We start from the raw sequence: 21,076 nt of genomic DNA, 5'->3' as shown, positions 1-21,076 counted from the left end.
CCCGCGCGCTCTCTGTCTCTCCCGCCCCCGCGCGCTCTCTGTCTCTCCCGCCCCCGCGCGCTCTCTGTCTCTCCCGCCCCCGCGCGCTCTCTGTCTCTCCCGCCCCCGCGCGCTCTCTGTCTCTCCCGCCCCCGCGCGCTCTCTGTCTCTCCCGCCCCCGCGCGCTCTCTGTCTCTCCCGCCCCCGCGCGCTCTCTGTCTCTCCCGCCCCCGCGCGCTCTCTGTCTCTCCCGCCCCCGCGCGCTCTCTGTCTCTCCCGCCCCCGCGCGCTCTCTGTCTCTCCCGCCCCCGCGCGCTCTCTGTCTCTCCCGCCCCCGCGCGCTCTCTGTCTCTCCCGCCCCCGCGCGCTCTCTGTCTCTCCCGCCCCCGCGCGCTCTCTGTCTCTCCCGCCCCCGCGCGCTCTCTGTCTCTCCCGCCCCCGCGCGCTCTCTGTCTCTCCCGCCCCCGCGCGCTCTCTGTCTCTCCCGCCCCCGCGCGCTCTCTGTCTCTCCCGCCCCCCCCCGCTCTCTGTCTCTCCCGCCCCCCCCCGCTCTCTGTCTCTCCCGCCCCCCCCCGCTCTCTGTCTCTCCCGCCCCCCCCCGCTCTCTGTCTCTCCCGCCCCCCCCCGCTCTCTGTCTCTCCCGCCCCCCCCCCGCTCTCTGTCTCTCCCGCCCCCCCCCCGCTCTCTGTCTCTCCCGCCCCCCCCCCGCTCTCTGTCTCTCCCGCCCCCCCCCCCGCTCTCTGTCTCTCCCGCCCCCGCGCGCACTCTGTCTCTCCCGCCCCCGCTCTCTGTCTCTCCCGCCCCCCCCCCCCCGCTCTCTGTCTCTCCCGCCCCCCCCCCCCGCTCTCTGTCTCTCCCGCCCCCCCCCCCGCTCTCTGTCTCTCCCGCCCCCCCCCCCGCTCTCTCTGTCTCTCCCGCCCCCCCCCGCTCTCTCTGTCTCTCCCGCCCCCCCCCCCCGCTCTCTCTGTCTCTCCCGCCCCCCCCCCGCTCTCTCTGTCTCTCCCGCCCCCCCCCGCTCTCTCTGTCTCTCCCGCCCCCCCCCGCTCTCTCTGTCTCTCCCGCCCCCCCCCGCTCTCTCTGTCTCTCCCGCCCCCCCCCGCTCTCTCTGTCTCTCCCGCCCCCCCCCCCGCTCTCTCTCTCTCTCTCTCCCGCCCCCCCCCCCCGCTCTCTCTCTCTCTCCCGCCCCCCCCCGCTCTCTCTGTCTCTCCCGCCCCCCCCCCCGCTCTCTCTGTCTCTCCCGCCCCCCCCCCCGCTCTCTCTGTCTCTCCCGCCCCCCCCCCCCGCTCTCTCTCTCTCTCTCTCCCGCCCCCCCCCCCGCTCTCTCTCTCTCTCCCGCCCCCCCCCGCTCTCTCTGTCTCTCCCGCCCCCCCCCCCGCTCTCTCTGTCTCTCCCGCCCCCCCCCCCCGCTCTCTCTGTCTCTCCCGCCCCCCCCCGCTCTCTCTGTCTCTCCCGCCCCCCCCCGCTCTCTCTGTCTCTCCCGCCCCCCCCCCGCTCTCTCTGTCTCTCCCGCCCCCCCCCCGCTCTCTCTGTCTCTCCCGCCCCCCCCCCCCCGCTCTCTCTGTCTCTCCCGCCCCCCCCCCCCCGCTCTCTCTGTCTCTCCCGCACCCCCCCTTTTTCCCCCCTCCATCTTCCTCTCTGACAGTTGCAGACCGCGGGAGTGCTCAGCAGATGGTTGATCAATTAAAAAAACATCTCAAATCAGTTTTACAGCTGACTGATCCCTACATCGGGATCAGCAGTTTCTGAACTTCGGACTGATTCGGAGTTCTTTTAGAAGGCCGCCGGAAAACCCTGAATTTGTCGAAAGTTCAGAAACTACTGTACCCGACATCAGGATCTGTTAGCTGTGAAATTGACTTGTGATCTTTTTTAAAAGCCGGTCTGACAATGTGGAATTTCTCATCTTCAGTCACGGAGTCCTGGGGATGATGAGGAACGGCCCCGGGTACAGTTTACATACGCAGTCCGGAAGGACGCCTTTGGCTGGCCGGATCCTGGCCCGTGGGCCGTATGTTGGACAACCCTGGGTTAGATATTCTTTGTAAGAATTTTCTGATAATGCATTGCTTCAGCAAATAGTATGTCATATCTATTTACATGAGCTTTCCACTTTGCCATACTGTACTGAGTTCACACGAAAGTCCTTTGCATGATGTAGATGCACAAAATCAGCTTGGTGATCTTGTAAATCAAATGTTGCATTATTTGAATTTATAGTTTTTGATTTGTATAAAATAGTGACTTCCTTTGGACCATTGGAATGGTCGTATGCATGATATTTACCGACCCCCTCGCACCATCCCCGCCTCTGGTGGAGTCTGGAATTCTTGTATATAACAAACCAAGCTATTTTTGACTAAGCTAGGCTGTCTGTTCCACCCAATGTTACCTAAACCTTAGTAGCATTATTATAACTACAATATTCTTTGCTTCTCCAGGTGAAGGACAGTACGGGAAAGTGTACACATGTATAAATGTTGATACTGGAGAGCTAATGGCAATGAAGGAAGTAAGTACTTTGTGTTTTTAGGAAAGTTAATTTCGAAATGCTAGTGGTTTCCTGTGGCACTGTATGCAGAATTTGGCAATGTGCTGTCTTGTAACACCTGGTCAGGATGCCATATTGCACACATTCTTTTTTTGACTTTTCTGTAGCGCTTTGGTACAAATGAATGGGTTGCTAGACCATTTCAGAGGGCAGTTAAGAGTCAATCACATTGCTGTGGGTTTGGAGCCATATGTAGGCCAGACCGGATAAGGACAGCGGATTTCCTTCCCTATAGGCCATTACTGAACCAGACAATCCAGTCGTTTCATTGTCACCCTTACCGAGACTAGCACTTAACAAATCTGGAATTAATTAATTGAATTTAAATTCCACCAGCTATTGTGGTGGGATTTGAAATTGTCTCCCCAGAGGGGGGGCGCAGTGGTTAGCACCGCAGCCTCACAGCTCCAGGGACCCGGGTTCGATTCTGGGTACTGCCTGTGCGGAGTTTGCAAGTTCTCCCTGTGTCTGCATGGGTTTTCGCCGGGTGCTCCGGTTTCCTCCCACATCCAAAAGACTTGCAGGTGATAGGTAAATTGGCCGTTGTAAATTGCCCCTAGTGTAGGGAGGTGATCGGGAATATGGGATTACTGTAGGGTTAGTATAAATGGGTGGTTGTTGGTCGGCACAGACCCGGTGGGCCAAAGGGCCTGTTTCAGTGCTGTATCTCTAAATAAAAAATAAAAATAAAAAGAACATTTCTTTGGATTACTATAATAAAAGCAAAATACTGCAGATGCTGGAAATCTGAAATAAAAACAAGAAATGCTGGAACCACCAAAGGTCTCTGTTCCGAAGAAGGGTCACTGACCCGAAACGTTAACTCTGCTTCTCTTTCCACAGATGCTGCCAGACCTGCTGAGTGGTTCCAGCATTTCTTGTTTTTATCTTTGGATTACTAGTTCAGTAACATTACCACTACGCCATTGTTTCCATGTGTTAGACAGATCCATGCAATCTCATGACCGACGGATCAGATCAGAGCTCTGCAGTCCTGCCACATCCAGTCGTGAATGGATTAATTAAATTAATTAAACAACTAACTGGAGGTACAGTTTCCACAAACATCCCCACCCTCAATGCAGGTGTCCAGCACGTCAGTGCAAAAGACAAGGCTGAAGCATTTGCAACCATCTTCAGCCAGAACTGCCGAGTGGATGATCCTTCTCCACCTCCTCCTGAGGTGCCCAGCATCACAGATGCCAGTCTTCAGCCAATTTGATTCACTCCATGTGATATCAAGAAATGGCTGAAGACACTGGATGCAGCAAAAGCCCTGACATCAGCCCGGCTGTAGTACTGAAGATTTATGCTCCAGAACTAGCCGCGCCTATAGCCAAGCTGATCCAGTATAGCTATAACACTGGCATCTATCAGACAATGTGGAAAATTGCCCAGGTATGTCCTGTCCATAAAAAGCAGGACAAATCCAATCGGGCCAATTACTGCTCCATCAGTCTACTCTTGATCATCAGCAAAATGATGGAAGGTGGCGTCAACAGTGCTATCAAGCTGCACTTAAACAGCAATAACCTGCTCACTGATGCTCAGTTTGAGTTCCGCCAGGGCTACAGACGTCATTACAAGCTTTTGTCCAAACATGGATAAAAGAGCTGAATTCCAGATGAGAGGTGAGATTGCCTGCCCTTGACATCAAGGCAACATTTGACCGAGTGGCATCAGGAAGCCCTACCAGAATTGAAGTCAATGAGGGTCGTGAGGTGGGGGAGGGGGAACTCTCCACTGGTTGGAGTCATACCTAGCACAAAGGAAGATGGTTGTGGTTTTTGGGAGGCCAAAAAACTAAGCCTTAGAATATCACTGCAGGAGTTTCTCAGGGTAGTGTCCAAGGCCCAGACATCTTCAGCTGCTTCAATAATGACCTTCCCTACATCATAAGGTCAGAAGTGGGGATGATTGCATAGTGTTCAATACCATTCATGACTCCTCAGATACTGAAGTAGTCTGTGTCCACATGCAGCAAGACCTGGACAACTGTCATGCATAAGGCTGACACTCAGTTCGCAGAGTAAATTTCATTCTGTTGCATTCCTCATTCGATTGCTTTCCACTTTGGTTTGTACTGGCTAGTTTATGTTCACCCTGTACACCAGAAACTCAAGCAGTTTAAAGCTCAGAGTGGGGAACCTCAATCCCAGCCCATTGCTGCTAGGTTGTACAGGGCTTGATCTTGTCATCGATCCACTGGCTGCTTTGAACCATTGGAAAGAAGAATAACAAAGGGATACAAATGTGCAACCTTGGACTAATGGGAAATTGAAAGGAAAACCAGCAATGATAGGTTCACTCTTTCCATTTGCAAATAGTAATAATCTACTCAGTCCCTGCATTAGGAACTACTTGTACGTGTGCAGGGACTGTGTATGTGCTAGAGGGGCACATCTCAGGAATACAAGCATACACTCACATCATTCTCCATTCTTATTGGTCGGAAAATCTTGGGGGAGCAGGTGCCAGAATTCACAGCTTGCCCTCCAGGGGGTAAGGTTCTGCACCGGGTGTTTCATTTCATAAAATTATGCAAGCTTCTGTAATGGAAGAAAAAGCGCATACAGGGCCCTTCTGACAGAATGGACAAAACTTTTTTTTACTTTATTAGAAGATAGCATGTGTGGTGTATATTTTGTTGCTCTCCATCATTATTGAATTTTTTTGAATCAGTTTTTTAAAGAAATTTTGTTTTATGGGTTATATAATTGGGTGGGTAGGAAACCAACATGGCCACTAAAGGGAGGGGTGATGGAGGGAATTTACTGGAACATAATCGATTTTTTTTTGTGAAAGAGCGTATTTGACAGATAGTAATTTACGTTTTATGCCTTTCAGCATGTTTTGCACGCTTTGTCAAATGCAAACTTTTTAATTATAGATTAAGCATGTAGTGTGGATAATACCCAGGCTACAGTAAATCAGTGATTGTCTGTTCATGTGGAAATGCATTAGCATGTCTTGATTAACTGTTTCATTTGAACCCATGTATACATTTGTATTTCTGTATTGTATAATTCCTTTCAAAATAGTTGCCATTGGATTGGCAAACAGATGCAATGGTCTGACTTTCACATCAGTAAATTAGAATTATAATGTCTGCTATCCATTTCATTGCTCTCATTTGTGGCTCATTCTTGCCTCCTGAGTCAGATGGTTGTAGGTCATCCTCACTCCAGAGAAGCACATAATCGAGGCTGACACTTAAGTGTAGTACTGGGGAAGTGCTGCACTGTAGGAGATGCAGTCTTCGATGAAACATTAACCGGAGATCCTGCCTGCCCTCTTAGGAGGACTTAAAAGATCCCGTGGCACCATATTGAAGAGCAGGGGAGTTCTCCCCAGTGTCCTGGTCAATATTTATCACTCAACCAATGCCTAAAAAGCATAGTTAATCTGGCCATTAACTGCTGTTTGTGAGATTTTGCTGTGCACACATTTGCTGCTGTGTTTCCATTACAACAGTGATAATGCTTCAAAAATAAAGTTTTTCATTGTAAAGCACTTTGGGGTGTCCTGAAGTTGCGAAAGGTGCTATATAAATGCAACTCTTTCTTTTAATACTGACTTTTGACGTCCTTGCTATCTTTAGATTAGATTCCAGCCAAATGATCATAAAACAATCAAGGAGACAGCAGATGAATTGAAAATTTTTGAAGGTATCAAGCACCCAAACCTGGTTAGGTATTTTGGTGTAGAACTGCACAGGGTAAGTGATTCAAATGCTCTCCAAACATACTGGTTCAGATCATCTTTTCAAGTGCTGTGTATTTTTGCAGTGAAAAGCTAATTGCTTTGACTGTCCTCCCCCCACCACAACCCAGCCCATATTGCCAAGGTCCAAGGTAGCATTTTAAGGTGTATGGAAATATTTACCAAAGATACTTGGACTAACGTTTTAGACTCTCAGGACTAGATGATAACAGTAGGCAGAACACAACGGAACCTAAAGGAATAATTGATCCCTCAGTCTGCTGCTGAGCCAGCAAATGTTAAATGCACCCAAATGAAGACTGGCCACCTGGCAAGACACAGCATAGTTGGCCCATGAAGGCAAACCCTGGCACAAGTCAGCAGTTTCAGGAGAAGTCTTTGAGGAGGAATAACAGTGTTCTGATTGAATACTGTACTTAGAAACTCAGTTGAGAATACCCTGGTGACAGATAATCAAGCAATATCTCCTCTAGAGTTTTTACTCTGGAGTGATCTTTGAAAATACCAAAGAAAGATAGCTCAAACACGGTTGGAAACAGTAATTGCTGTTTTAAGACCATTGTCACTTTTGTACTGAAGGCCTTTCTACTATGACTGCTGACTACCAACAGCACTTCATATATCCTGTTTTCTGTAAACTGACTTAAAAGGACTCCTTAATTCGGATGAAAGGTCATTGGCTTGAAACGTTACCCCTACCTTTTTGTAGATATTTCCTGATCTGAGTGTTTCCAGCATTTTCTGATTTTATTATAGTTGGTCAGTGCTGTACAGGTGTTTCCATTTTAAAGTGGTACTGCTTTCATAAGTTATATAAAGCATTTAACAAAGTAGAATTGCAGTTGACTTGTCTATAATGACAACTTCTTTGTGTGTATGATTCATGATTTGCTTCTTGTGCAAAGGTTGATAGCTAATTCAAATTATACAAACTAAAAGCTGTGTGCTTTCCTTTAATCCCTCACCACTAATTTCATATAAAACATTTTGTTCCAAATCAATGTTAGCTTCTCTGTTTTGTGATGTAATTGCTGTTGACATGTTAAGTCTGCATCCCTTCCACGCCTGGATCACAAATTATACTTTAGCACAGCTGAAGGTTCAGTAGAGGCAAGAGTTAGTCCTGAGCCAAGTCTCTCGCAGTGGCTGGATTTTTACTTTCAAAGACAGAAAAGGGTCAGTCTTGCACTACCAGCATCGAGTTGTGATTGTAAGGACTCTGTGGCTTTCTTCCTATAAAAATTAATGGGTGAAAATCATTCCTGTGGGCCTGTGATGACTTTCTCATGAATGCTTCTCCCCACTGTATTGGAAAATTGTTCTCAGAAATATCTGTTTATTTACTTATCTTCCTGAAATCTGTGCTTTAGATTAAAGCTGGTTCCTCTCCCCAAATATAGTTGCCCTTTAAGTTTGTATCCATGTGTTTCCTGTGATTAAATATGACGTTTATTATGTCTCTAAATATTTGGCTGCCATGCAGCCACTTTGTATACTGAATATGGTGTTTATCTTTGGATTAGGAAGAAATGTACATCTTTATGGAGTACTGTGATGAAGGCACACTCGAAGAGGTGGCTCGGCTGGGTCTACAGGAACACGTAATACGATTATACACCAAGCAGATCACCACTGCTATCAATGTACTACATGAACATGGAATTGTGCACCGAGATATCAAGGGTAATGCAGTCACACAAAAGAAACTGTAGAGCAAGCTAATATCAGCTACTATGTTATATTTAATTAAATACTAAACACGCTTTCACAGGTTGTGACATTGAGTGATGCATTAGTGCAGGACAGTGGTGCAGTGGTTAGCACTGCAGTCTCACAGCTCCAGTTACCCGGGTTCGGTTCTGGGTACTGCCTGTGCAGAGTTTGCAAGTTATCCCTGTGGCCGCGTGGGTTTCCTCCGGGTGCTCCAGTTTCCTCCCACATGCCAAAGACTTGCGGTTTGGTAGATTAATTGACTATTGTAAAAAAAAAATTGCCCCTAGTGTAGGTAGGTGATAGGAGAATTGAGGGAAGGTGGGGATGTGAAAGGGAAAATAAGATTAATGTAGGATTGGTATAAATGAGTGGTTGATGGTCGGCGTGGATTTGGTGGGCCGAAGGGCCTGTTGCGGTGCTGTATCTTTCTATGACTCTATGACTCTATTAAGCTGAGGGCAGTTATTTTTAATTAAAGTAAGTACTGTTCATTATCAGCCAGTAGAATAGTGTTGTGGATGATAAAGCGGAAACAAATTGGATTTGTTATCCAACATACCACAAAGGAGACTTGTTAGGTTTGCAATAAATTGATGATTACATGAGCCAGTTTCTGCTAAGGTAATAAAAATAATCAGCAAATCCTGATTTAAAGCATGGATTTGGATAAGTCTCTGATATTGTTTCCCATTTGTGCACTTTGGGGAAAAAAAATTATCCAGAGATCATATACACGAGTTAAATCTGCTTCTGAGTTATGAACACACTAAAGTTTGTGTTTTAATATGGGATTTAGATAGTGGATTTTTTTTTTAAATTAAAGGACAAGTCACTACAAGACACAGGTCAGTTATAGCTGGTTTGTCATTTTTAACTGGGAGTTGGGTTTAAAAAATGCTAACATTGTTTCAGGGTAATATTTTAAGCTAAAAAAGAAACCTAAGTAGCCAAAGCAAACTGGCTAATTCGGACAAGATCATTTGTCTGTAGGAAAGTGGATGCTGAAACAGCGGGGGTACCTTTTTAGTATTTGGGGCGAAGCTCATTTAAAGAGCCAGTAGCCGCTTTCTGTTAGTAGATGTTTGGTACTTGGTGAAAAAAGTATGAATGTATGAGTGCTATTATAGCTTAATATATGCACAAAAAAACTGGAATTGTACTTCAAAGGTTCCATTTAACTTAGTGTGTGTTGCATTGTGTGTGTGGCATTGTACCCAAACATCTTATAAGAATTAGTGGCAGAGGCATTCTTCACATACTGTACATTTACTTCCTCCAGTGGAGAAAATACAGTGCCCCATATTCATGAAATGGCAATGCTTAGCTATGTAACTTCATGACATCTTTTTGGCAGCAACATTAGATTGCTGTCTCAGAAGGTTGAGAACATTTACCATCAAGCCTTTCAAAGCAGGTAAACCACCCTCTGGCCTCTCATTGCTAAGCAGTGAGGAATCTGTGCCTCAGGATAAAGAACAATTTAGAGACTGGTAACGGGCTACAATTCAACGCAGTTATAAACTGAGAATTCTATCAGCACAGATTACAGAAGTGCTAGGGGATAGAATTTAATTTTCTTTCCTATTCAAATTTGTCAAAACTAGGTTCAGCAAATAAATATTCAGCACAGCTGTACTGTAACATGCTTTACTGCAATAAGTATGGTGACTGATTTATTAACATAATTTAATACAATCTTTCTTTTGTAATGAAACACTATTGACCAAGTAATTCTAGATAATGCAATTAGAGCACAACCTTGAATCTCCTCAAGGAATGCTATTATTTAAATGCTTTGATAACAGAGCTTGAATATTTTTGGCAACAATTCAAATTGTTCCTGACTGATGAATCTGATTTATTTTTTGGTTTTCTTTAACCCATTTTCCCATCCTACCAAAGCACTGTTCCTTATGATGTTGCCCACTGTTTGGTCCCACCACCACCATCCCCCACCAAACACTCACACAGATTTAAGCTCCTAATAGTAACTTATTGTTTATAATGCTACGAGAACCTGTAGTCTGCCATCCTTTCACTCCGTCGTGATCTCTCTTTACTTAACACGGTAGCACTACAAGATTATATGCAGTGGTGTGATTTCATTTCATCTGATGTCGACCATTGCTTAAAGTCTGTTGCAATTTTTTCTGATATTGATGCCAGTTTTATGACAACCAGTCCTACACCACCCAGACAAGATAGCTCCTGTGCCACCTTGTTCATCAGTCTATGCCCCCCCCCCCCCAACCCCAAGATTATTCTGCTATGGAGGCATCATGTGGGAACCCGGATCATTTTTTTTCTTTCTCTCCCCTGTCCCTAACCCAGGGCTGTGAGGCCAACTGTAATCCACCCTGCCACCGCTCTCACTGAGAGAGATTAGGTCAGCAAAGGCGAAGCATTGAAATCACAGATGAATAAGATCCTTCCCTCATCTGACATCATGTTCTTAACCCTATCTACCATCACTAGCATCTCACTATATTGTGGCACCTGTACCATCCAGGATGAGATAACTGCCTCAGCAGAAACTTAATATCAAGCCTGGGACTTGTGATCTGGCAAAACTTGCTGTGATTGAGCTGGTATTTGAACAGTGGAAGTACACCATTATCAAGTATATAGTTCTGAGCAAAGTAGACTCAAATTCTGCAAGAGTATGAAATAGAAACATAGAAAAATAGGAGCAGGATAAGAAGGTCATGCTGAGAGAGAATGTATTTGCTGTCTTTAAGCAGACTATTTGTGTTCTGGGGACACTTGCTGAATATCCTACTGTAAAGTGAGCTGGTTTCCTTGTCAAATTTCTTCCATTTTATGCTGTAAGGAAAATTCTCTGCTACACTACGAATGCATAATAGCTCAAAACTTTCCCATTCTGGCAGTGAACATGCCCCAATGTCAGGGGAAGGTCCAGATAGGCTGTGGTGTTGAAAGTACATCTATGGCCTGTACAACCAGCTGCAGATTTCAGTGCCTCTGTTGGCACTGCTGCCATGTTGCTTATACTAAAAATTTCTGTAGCATACTTGCTTTTAGAGGCTAATATATGAGATAGGCAGGGTGTTTCTCTCCACTGTTGCAGCTGCATTCTGACACTGATTTTGCCTTACTCCACTAGTTGCTACAGATCTAACTCAGTAGAATGTCTTCCAGTGAGCTATGGCATTATATTTTATTTGGCAATGATGGCCTTTTTGCTTTAAGAAATGTTAAAGTTGAAGTTTTCTTCATATTTTAGGTGCCAATATCTTCCTCACCTCATCAGGTCTAATCAAACTGGGGGACTTTGGCTGTTCAGTAAAACTGAAGAATATTGCACAGACTATGCCTGGTGAAGTAAACAGTACCCTGGGGACTGCTGGTAAGAGAATTCCTTTGAGGAAGTCTGCTTTTCATTACATTCAGTTAGGTCAGTGCACACATCATTCATTTCATTGCAAAATGTAATTGAGGTCTGAGGTTGCTTTTCAAACTTCATTTTATCTTTTCAGTGTTATCAGAGAGCCTACGGTCTGGGTGGCTCTCTGCTAACATTAAACTGTGACCAGCATTGGGATGGTGGGAGAGTAGAGCTCTCTACCTGTCTGTAGACATTCATGTAGACTGATAAACTCATGGAACCAACATTGCACTCCACAAAGTACAAGGGCACCCTTAGTATGAGGTGTAGAGTGACGTGGGTTAGATTGCAACTCTCCATGCTCAGGTGTGTAACTGGCTTGATGGGGCTTCTTATTTTTTGATTTTACACAAAACTTGACACTGACCTCTTTATTCTCATCCTATCATTGCAACTGCATCCCTTACTTTGATTGCACATATGGGTGATAATCTATTCAATGTTTAAAGTATTGACTCCAGGCATATTTTTATATACACGTTTAAAAACTGTCTGACTGCACCAGAGTAGGGCACTTAGGATAACAATTCTTACTGTATAGTTTGAAAATTCTTGTTTGAATTTTCCAGAGGTGTAGATTGTTGATGTACTGTTCCCTACGCTCAGTTCCAGAATTATTCAGTGCTGAGTTTTGCATAGACGAGCCTTTAAGTATGAAGTGCTGCTGTAGTGTCCTTTCTTGGAGAGTTCTGCAGCAGGCATGAAATTATGCTATTTGTTCACTTTCACAATTTATCTTTGTTTTGATGGATCATAGTGTCAATTTGGAGTCATTTTATACTTCTAAAATTTCATACTGCTCAAGTTTAAGGAAGAACATAAAGCACAGAAATTGCGATGATGCAAAAAATCTTTGGACTCCTATTTTAACACCAGCATTAACCAGTTTATTTTTCATGGGTTAAAGCACAGACGAATGGCATATGTGTGTTAATTGGCTGGTAATGTAGCCAATGATAATTTCTAGGTGTAAGTGTCTTTGGCTTTAATACGATAAATAAATCAGCACACGTCCTGTTGCTCGTACGCTAAACAAATGGTTTCTTCTTTTCCATCCAATGTTAATTTTACTAGTTGATTTCAAACTTAACCAGAACTTTTGGGGAGATTGGAGTGGCGATTGCTTTTGAGAAAGTTTGCTGTGTGTATAGAATGTGGTAACTTGTCGGTTGAACTTTTTTTAAAGGGGCCTTTCCAATCTTTCCATGCTTGAGGGCACTGATTCATTCTCGGGTAAGGTTTTGTGTGTGCTAACCAGCTCAAGGGAGGCCAACTCTTGTGTGAAGTTAGTGACTAAGCATCAGTGGACTGCTTGAATGTTTGAAGGCAGCTGCAATCCCTCTCACATTTTCCAACAGGAGTCAGTGCATAGTGATTTCGAATGGAAGCCCAGATGTACTAGAGCCAATTGTAGCGTCCCTACCACTGCTCCAGCTGAGGTCAGCTGAAAGCAGGGGTCAAACCTGTGAATTCCTAGTCTAACTCCGTTCTACATTAGGCAGTGCACTTACCAATGAGCTGTCAGGGGAACTGGCACTTTTTTTTTATCATTGTATAGCTGGCAGAAGTGAAAGGGAGTGTTTGGTTGATATATAGTAGGATGCCTGAATAGGCACTGGTTTTTCTTTGGAAAAATGGTGGTTCTGAAGGTAAAACATTTCCAGAAAGTAGATACTGGAGAGAGAAAAGACTTGCATTTATATTGCATTTTATCACGTCTCAAAACATCTTCATATCAAGTGAGTTATTTTGAAGTGCAGTGATTACTGTTGTCTAGACAAACACAACAGCCATTTTCAAACAGCAAGATCCCAATACACAGTGAATGTGAAGTGAAGAATTTAGATTTGTTTTTCTTAATTAACTGGATTTGCCTCACTTTTGTTCTTCTAAAGCTTACATGGCTCCTGAAGTTATCACTAGAGCAAAAGGTGAAGGGCATGGACGTGCTGCAGACGTTTGGAGCCTGGGGTGTGTCCTTGTGGAAATGGTCACAGGCAAGGTGAGATATGTTGAATGTTAACTGGCATGCAGCTCAACATTGAGAACATAACATTGTGTGACCGCTATGGCAGAGCACTTCATGATGGTTTGGTTTGAGCTAGAACACACTTTTCATTTCTGAGATTCAGGTGCACTTGGACAGGTGACTGAAAGTGCTTTCTGTGATATATATGTGATGTCCTCATTTCCTATTTTAGTGGAGGTGAATAAAAGCCCAACACCATCTTTGTATTTGTGCACTGGATGTGCAAAATAGCACTAGTAATGTGTCAGATCTATACATTTGCTTACAGTTCCACTGACAGCCCCAATCTTCAGGGACACGTCAGTGAAATAAGGTTGAGCAGTCCCTACATAAACTATCAGTGGACATGAATCCAGGCCCTCACTGACTGACTGACTCAATTGATGATTTGACTTTGAAAGTTTGTAAGAGTGAGTGTTTCAGGAAGTGGAATGTTTGTATGCCGCAGTTGATATAGAAATGGTGATTGGACATGTGACAAGCAAGACAGGAGTTACACCACCTCTTTGTTGTGTCTGACTCGGATATTATGGCCAGGTGGCACAGAAACGTGCCCTTCGGCCCATCGTGTCCGTGTCAATCATCAAGCACCTATCTATTCAAATCCCATTTTCTAGCACTTGACCCGTAGCCTTGTATGCTATGGCATTTCAAGTGCTCATCTAAATACTCCTTAAATGTTGTGAGGGTTCCTGCCTCTACCACCCATTCAGGCAGTGTGTTCCAGATTCCAACCACCCTCTGAGTGAAATAATCTTTCCTCAAATCCCCTCTAAACCTCCTGCCCCTTACCTTAAATCTATGCTCCCTGGTTATTGACCCTTCCACTAAGGGAAAATCTTTCTTCCTATCTACCCAATCTATGCCACTCATAATTTTGTATCCCTCAATCAGGTCCCCCCCTCAGCCTTCTCTGCTCTAAGGAAAACAACCCTAACCTATCCAGTCTCTCTTCATAGCTGAAATGCTCCAGCCCAGGCAACATCCTGGTGAATCTCCTCTGCACTCTCTTCCGTGCAATCACATCCTTCCTATAGTATGGCGACCAGAACTGTACACAGTACTCCAGCTGTGGCCTGACTAGTGTTTTATACAGATCCATCATAACCTCCCTGCTCTTATATTCTATGCCTCGGCTAATAAAGGCAAGTATCCCATGTGCCTTCCTAGCCACCTTATCTACCTGTGCTGCTGCCTTCAGTGATCTTTGGACAAGTACACCAAGGTCCTTCTGGCGCCCTGTACTTCCTGTGGTCCTACCATCCATTGTATATTCCCTTGCCTTGTTAGTCCTCCCAAAGTGCATCACCTCAATATAGGTGGCTCCCACTGTTCAGCTTCCCACCTGACTGCAGCAAGTATGTTTTGTTATTAGGGTTTATTTGTCAAATAAACAGACAGCGACAGGTTTTCTTGTAGGTTTAAAAACAGAAAATCTGTTGTTTATTGATCAATACGCCTTATCCCGAAATTGTCGCAACCACATCCACTCATGCATTTGCTCGCGTGCACGCACACACACACACACACACACACACACACACAGAGGGCAAAAGGGAAAATGATTTTTAGTGGGGGTGGGGGAGTGGGGTGGAGGTCATGATAAATCTGTTGAATTCTCTTGGAAATCAAGTTCTTGTTGGGTGCAGGCCTGAGATGATTGTAAATTCCTCTCTTGATTGAAAGTTCAGTTGAAGACAGTGGATCACTTCTAGTTTACTGCTGTCTAGGATTCTGCAGCGGGGCATGTGCCTTCTGGCTTGCTGGAAAACAAGCAACTAGATGTTGCTCTTTCTCTTTCTCGATGGGGTCTCTCTCTCTATAGGCTGTCTTTTTTTTTAAGGTACAGCTGTGTTACTTCTCACCTCCTAGTGGTTGACCCGCTGGTCTCTTCCCCGTGGTGGTAGCACAATGGCCCAGGACTTAGCTACTTCACACATCCTTTGTTTCAGAAAAAGACATTCAATTCTGGAATGTTTTAGGATGGGGGTAGGATGGGTTCAGTTGACACCTCTCAGCTTTGAAGCTTTGCCCTTCTTCCTTGTCAGCCAGTTTGAACATATAAAGGCCAAGCTTTTTCTTTGGTGGCTGTTTTGGATGCGTTGTTCACTCTTCAAAATAAAGGTTCATTTTTTAAAAGACAAAGTCAGTTTTTATAACTCTTCAGAGTTTGGTCATGATTCTTGTATCATCGCACTTCTGGTGTGCATGACGAGGAATCTTTGAAGTCTTTGCTGGATTCGAAGTAAATGCATTCTTCAGCTCCATTATCCCTCACCTTTTCTGGATACAAATATACACGTTTAAAGTTGCATAGTATATGCTGTGTAGCATTCAAAACTTTGCCCATGAATTACCAAGAATTTTCAAATTGTTTTATTTCTGGATATAAACCCCAGTGATTCATTTAAGTGCCCAGAGCTTTACTCAAATACCTTAGGGTATGAATCAAAAAAAGTTGTGATCTCTGAAATGTAATGGTGTTTCTGAGTGCTTCCTTCAGCCTACGCATACAGAAAGAAAATGTTTGCTTCAGAGTTGAATCAAACCATACCCTATAGAGCACAAGAGATGAGTTGGCCTGTTTAAATCACATCACTTGCTGTTTCCTTAATTTTAATTAAACAGTTGAAAGTGATTTACACACGGTAAAAGTTCTTTGTTGACTGCAGGACAAAAGAAATCGGTAAGTACAGGTAACTCTCCTCCTGAGTCCATAGTGTAGTACCCATCCGTGTTTTTAAGATGGTAATAAAAGATGAGCATAAATCAGCTGTTGCTTTCTTTGGTTGAGTTGAGAATTATAAATATGTCCCTCAAGGTACAGTAAAGTAATGCTTAATATTCATCATTATACATTTTACAGTGACTTTAAAGACCAATTTCTTTCTGATGGCTAACTAGCTGTAGTTGGAAATAAGCAGATTCGATGACTGCTTTAAAGTCCAGCCTCAGAAAGTATATTACAATGGCTGTGGTCACTTAGTTATGACAATACCACTTTCTGCACAGAATTACTTTTGATGCGAATTAAACCACTTCACCACATTATTAAAATAAAAAACTTGTATTTCTTGCACTAAAGGACACCCTAAAGGGCTTTGCAGCCAGCAAAGTACTTTTGAAGAATATATTACATGACACACTGGAACAACCGCTATGCTGTGGAGGCCAAAATGGCATTTCACAAAGGGAAAAAATCATGTCAAATTGTTAGTTTCACTACAGAGGATATTGGAGAGTATTGGTAAAACTATTTTGGAGGAGCTGCTCTGAATGCTTGTGTGTTCAGATACGTGCTGTCTGCTACTGAGAGTTACTATGTTGTATGTTTTTCTGCAGAGCAATCTTTGTTTCTGTATATCTGTTTAAAAGTTATTTTAGAAAGATATACCATTAAGGAGTCTCTTGCAACAGGCACTGAGGAGCTGAGAACACTGCCCTGTGTACAGATCAAAGACAATGCTGGCTGGTGAGGTGGCAACACTGCCCTATACACTGATCCAGGAGATTGTTGGTGACAGGGTGAGAACACTGTCCTGTGCTTAGATACAGGAGATTGTTGGTTTTGGAGTGCGAGCAATGCCCTGTGAACAGATCCACAAGATTGCTGAGGGTTGAGAACCAGCTCTTGTAGAAAATTGGAGGTAAATGGGTGAATGTTTTGACAGCAGGAGAATGCATGCTTTGCAGAAACAGAGATTACTTCTCTGCTTGTCCCAATTGCTGACCTGAAAGATACCATTTGGTCTCATGTACTTTTCAAGGTAACATTTATCCTTCAAATGTTAAAAAATTACACAAACAAGCTCTCTTATGCTTCAGTTGGCTATCTGAAACCAAACAAAGCCTCCGTGATGATATGCTGATAATCTCATGAGTCAGAAGGTCGTTGGATCAAATGTCATTGCAGCAATTGAGCATATATTCTAGATTGACACATAAATGCAGCACTTGGCATCACTGCATTGTCAAAAGTATTGTCTTTTGGAGGAGATGTTAAATCAAGGCCCTATCAGCTTGTTCAGTTTCTCGCAAAAGATTCTACGGCACTATTCACAGATGAGCAGGGGAGTTCTGTTGGTGGTCTTACTAGCATTCTTCCTTTAACAAGTGCCATCAAAAAAAATCTTCTGGTCCTGTGCTGTTTGTGGGACCTTACTGTGCATGTATTTAGCTGCCTCATTTGCCTACATAACAATAATGACTACATTTAGATATAGAGTTAGATATAGTTCTTAGGGCTAAAGGGATCAAGGGATACGAGGAGAAAGCGGGAACAGGGTACTGAGTTTGGGTGATCGGCCATGATCGTATTGAACGGCGGTGCAGACTCGAAGAGCCGAATGGCCTAAACCTGCTCCTATTTTTCTATGTATGTTTCTATTTCTGATGTAATTTGTTGGTCATTCTGAGAAGGTGGAAGGTATAAATGCAAGTTCATCCTTTCTAACGGGAGCTGCCTAAACAATAGCCAACAGAAAAGATCTAGATTTCACAAGTTCTGTTAACATCTGTATACCATGGGATCTAATAGAAAGTCTGATTTGTCTCATGGAACTGCAGTATCCTGCTGTGATTGCACATAGATACCTACAAACCTTTGTTCAATTTTCCAATGAATCAATTGTGTTTGTTCAACTCCAAGCATTCTATTAAATCAAGCACTTGTGGGTGTTTTTGTGACATTTCTTTGTGATCGTTTAGTGCATATGCTTGAATGTTTTTTTTCAATACAACTTTAACTTTTATTCTGTCCTACTCATGAAATGCCAGATGAGGTTAGAGTTTGCAGTTGCTTCTGCAGCTACCTCTCCAATTATTTGAATGTTTCTGGAAGTATCACTCACTGTCTGCCACCTGGATTCCTCATTTCATTGTCGTCATATCTCATTTACTGATCTTAAGAATTACAAACATTTGAGACCAATGGACAGGAAAAGACCAACTGGTCCATCGAGCCTGTCCCAGATAGTCATGTTAAAAATAGGCATAATGACCCCACCTCCCCATCTTTTGCACCCATTCGCTGTAGGTAATGAAGAAAAGATCTTTTTTTTAAAAAATCTCAGCCAATCCAAGAGGAAAGAAAATTTTTTGGAAATTTCCCTCTGACCTCGAAAGGGGTCAAAACAAATTCCAGGGAGAACCAACATCCCACCTGTCTTTTGTACCACAGTAACATCAGCCTTTGTCAAGAGCTTGTCCAGCTATATTTTGAACGCTTGCAGTAAATCTGCACTCACTCCACGAGCTGATAACTTGACTTCCTTAACTGTAACATAATTCTGTGCTTATGTAACTTACACACACATCACTTGATGCTGTCTGATCTGTCTAATTCAAATAATTTATCCATGCAAACGCTGTATAAGTACCTTCGTTATTTTAAATACCTCAATCAAATTTCCCTAAAGTCTGTATTTTCCAGAGTAAAAAGAACCAGCAAAGTTTATCAGCCTAATGGCACTCCTCTGAACATTTTCCAGGGCCTTTATATCAGCCTCTACGTGTAAATATAAAAACTGGACGCAGTTTTCTAGATGAGGCTTAACTAACGTCTTGTATGAGAGCATCATAATGCTTTTTCTTTTATATTGGATTATCTTAGCAATACATTCCAATACTTTGTTAGCCTTTACTGCAGCCTCACAATGCTGATTGTGCACACCAGAGACTAGTTCATCAGATTTTAAAAAATCATTTTATTGAAAGAAAGGGACTTTTACCTGAAGGAATATGCATTATTCTACATGAACACTATGACTAGCCAAGACACAATTGATCCCTTCAAATGTTGCCATGTACCATGCAAGTATGCACATCAAAACTTGGAATTTCTGATATGCAAAATGTTGTCATCTCAGTCCAGAAACCTTAGTATAGTTTAACGAGTGAAACAGTGCAAACATTTCATATTAATAAGCCTGTGTTGAAGCTTTATTTTCTAGAGTTTGTGAACTCAGAAACAAACACTTTAAAAGCTTTGTTTTTCCAATTTTAGAGACCCTGGCATGAGTATGAGCATAACTTCCAAATAATGTACAAGGTAGGAATGGGCCACAAGCCTCCCATCCCAGAGAGATTAAGCCCAGAAGGCAAAGATTTTCTCTCTCATTGCCTGGAAAGTGATCCAAAACACCGCTGGACATCTAGCCAACTCCTGGATCATACATTTGTTAAGGTGACTTATTAGAATGTAATATATAGCAAAAGTTTGCTTATTTTTTCAAACGCAGGACTTTTCAGTCAAGTTGCAGCTTCGGTGGATTATAAGCATAAATGCGAGTTATTGTCATCTGTTTGGTAGCACGGTCTTACTGAGCAATGTTCAATGGTGCAATTTCATGCAGTGCTCCTCCTCATTGCTCACTGAACATCTCAAGCATCATGGGTGTGTTTGGCAAATTTGCTGGAGTATGCTGGCACCATCTTTAATATGCAGAACACATCCTGAAATCTGATTGTACCACTACAAATGTCTTAAACTTCAATTGGCCTCCAGGTTATGTGTGTGTGTTATGACAACTAGTTAGTCTTCAATTATTTGCTACTATTTGGGACTAAGTTACTACCACTCAAACTATAGCTCAGCCTGAAATATTTGTTGTTTCCAGGTTTGCTGTGACGAAGAATGAAGCTGCCTGAACGAGGGCTCTAGTGATCTCCCAGATACACGAGAAGCAATCACTACTGCAAGTGCCAAGAACACTGTACAACTGAGGACCGCACTGACAGCTGACAGGAGTCACTGTACCACTGCTTCTGTGAAGCTGATAGGCTGAGACTGCACATGTTGGGCAATTGAGTGTCTAGCAATTTAAAATAAGCTGCATGCTCAATTGGAAGTGCCATTACTACTGTACAGACTGTTGTGGTTTCTGCCCCTTGCCGCCGCGCCCCCCCCCCCCCCCCCACCCACATTTGGGAACTGTAATAGCGATCTGTGGTATTTCAGTTTTCTATAGGTTCCATACAGTTTTGTGTTGTCAAATATTCTGATTTGTAAAATGTTTTTATCTCCTGTTTGTTGTGTTACACACACCTATTATACTGTGGAATAAGAATGCACTGACTCCTGTGAACGTTTGCATATCCCAGTTTGTTCTGGAAGGACTGTAGACTGATTGATGAAATACAATTGTTTTCCAATAAATTCTTTATTTTAGGAAAGCTGTGGTGCTGATGCGAGAATGGGTCTACATTGTAGGAGTCTCCTAAAACTGAAGGGTACTGTGTTTAAAAAGCATGAGCACAGCCCTGCACGGTGACATTTTGTTGGTGATTCATCTCACGTGGAAGAAAAATGCCACTTGTAGCTCAGTTTATTCCACTGCCTTATCATGTATTATTGAAATTATTTTAACTGGGTTCATTGCTTAACTGTTGCAGATTTTTTTTACAAGCTTAGTGACACCACAGCACTTTGTTTATTCAGTAAAACACCAATCTGTTTCCTAATCAACTAAATCTAGATATGAAACTATTTATTTAACTAGCATCTCTCCTTTTACAGTGAAGTGTGTACTTTGAAGATAAGTTGAGGCTTGTGGGTTTAAAAGTTGAGCAATTTGCATATGTAAACTGGCTCCAGCTAGTCACTTTATTTACATTCATGCAGCAACAATGGAGTATCTTGCAAAAAATTCCATTAAACCCATGCGAAAACATCTCATTT

At 43.4% G+C, this 21,076-nt stretch overlaps 1 protein-coding gene across 4 annotated transcripts in view; it reads left to right on the top strand.

The window, feature by feature from the left end:
* The window catches only part of map3k4 (mitogen-activated protein kinase kinase kinase 4), a 221,808-nt gene extending 200,940 nt beyond the window's left edge, over positions 1–20,868 (top strand). For all 4 annotated transcript variants that reach the window (XM_068044617.1, XM_068044615.1, XM_068044619.1 and 1 more), the window contains 7 exons: positions 2,418–2,488; positions 6,129–6,245; positions 7,774–7,933; positions 11,208–11,330; positions 13,265–13,371; positions 19,403–19,582; positions 20,016–20,868. In XM_068044617.1, the coding sequence (XP_067900718.1) occupies positions 2,418–2,488; positions 6,129–6,245; positions 7,774–7,933; positions 11,208–11,330; positions 13,265–13,371; positions 19,403–19,582; positions 20,016–20,036 (779 nt within the window). In that variant the 3' untranslated portion in view covers positions 20,037–20,868. The remainder of the gene's footprint in view (positions 1–2,417; positions 2,489–6,128; positions 6,246–7,773; positions 7,934–11,207; positions 11,331–13,264; positions 13,372–19,402; positions 19,583–20,015) is intronic.
* The last annotated feature ends 208 nt before the right edge of the window (positions 20,869–21,076 follow it).

The sequence above is a fragment of the Heterodontus francisci genome, chromosome 13 (assembly GCF_036365525.1).
Source record: "Heterodontus francisci isolate sHetFra1 chromosome 13, sHetFra1.hap1, whole genome shotgun sequence".
Classification (NCBI taxonomy): Eukaryota; Metazoa; Chordata; class Chondrichthyes; order Heterodontiformes; family Heterodontidae; genus Heterodontus; species Heterodontus francisci.
Note: the sequence above shows the minus strand (reverse complement) of the source record. Positions and strands in the feature narration are given on the sequence as shown.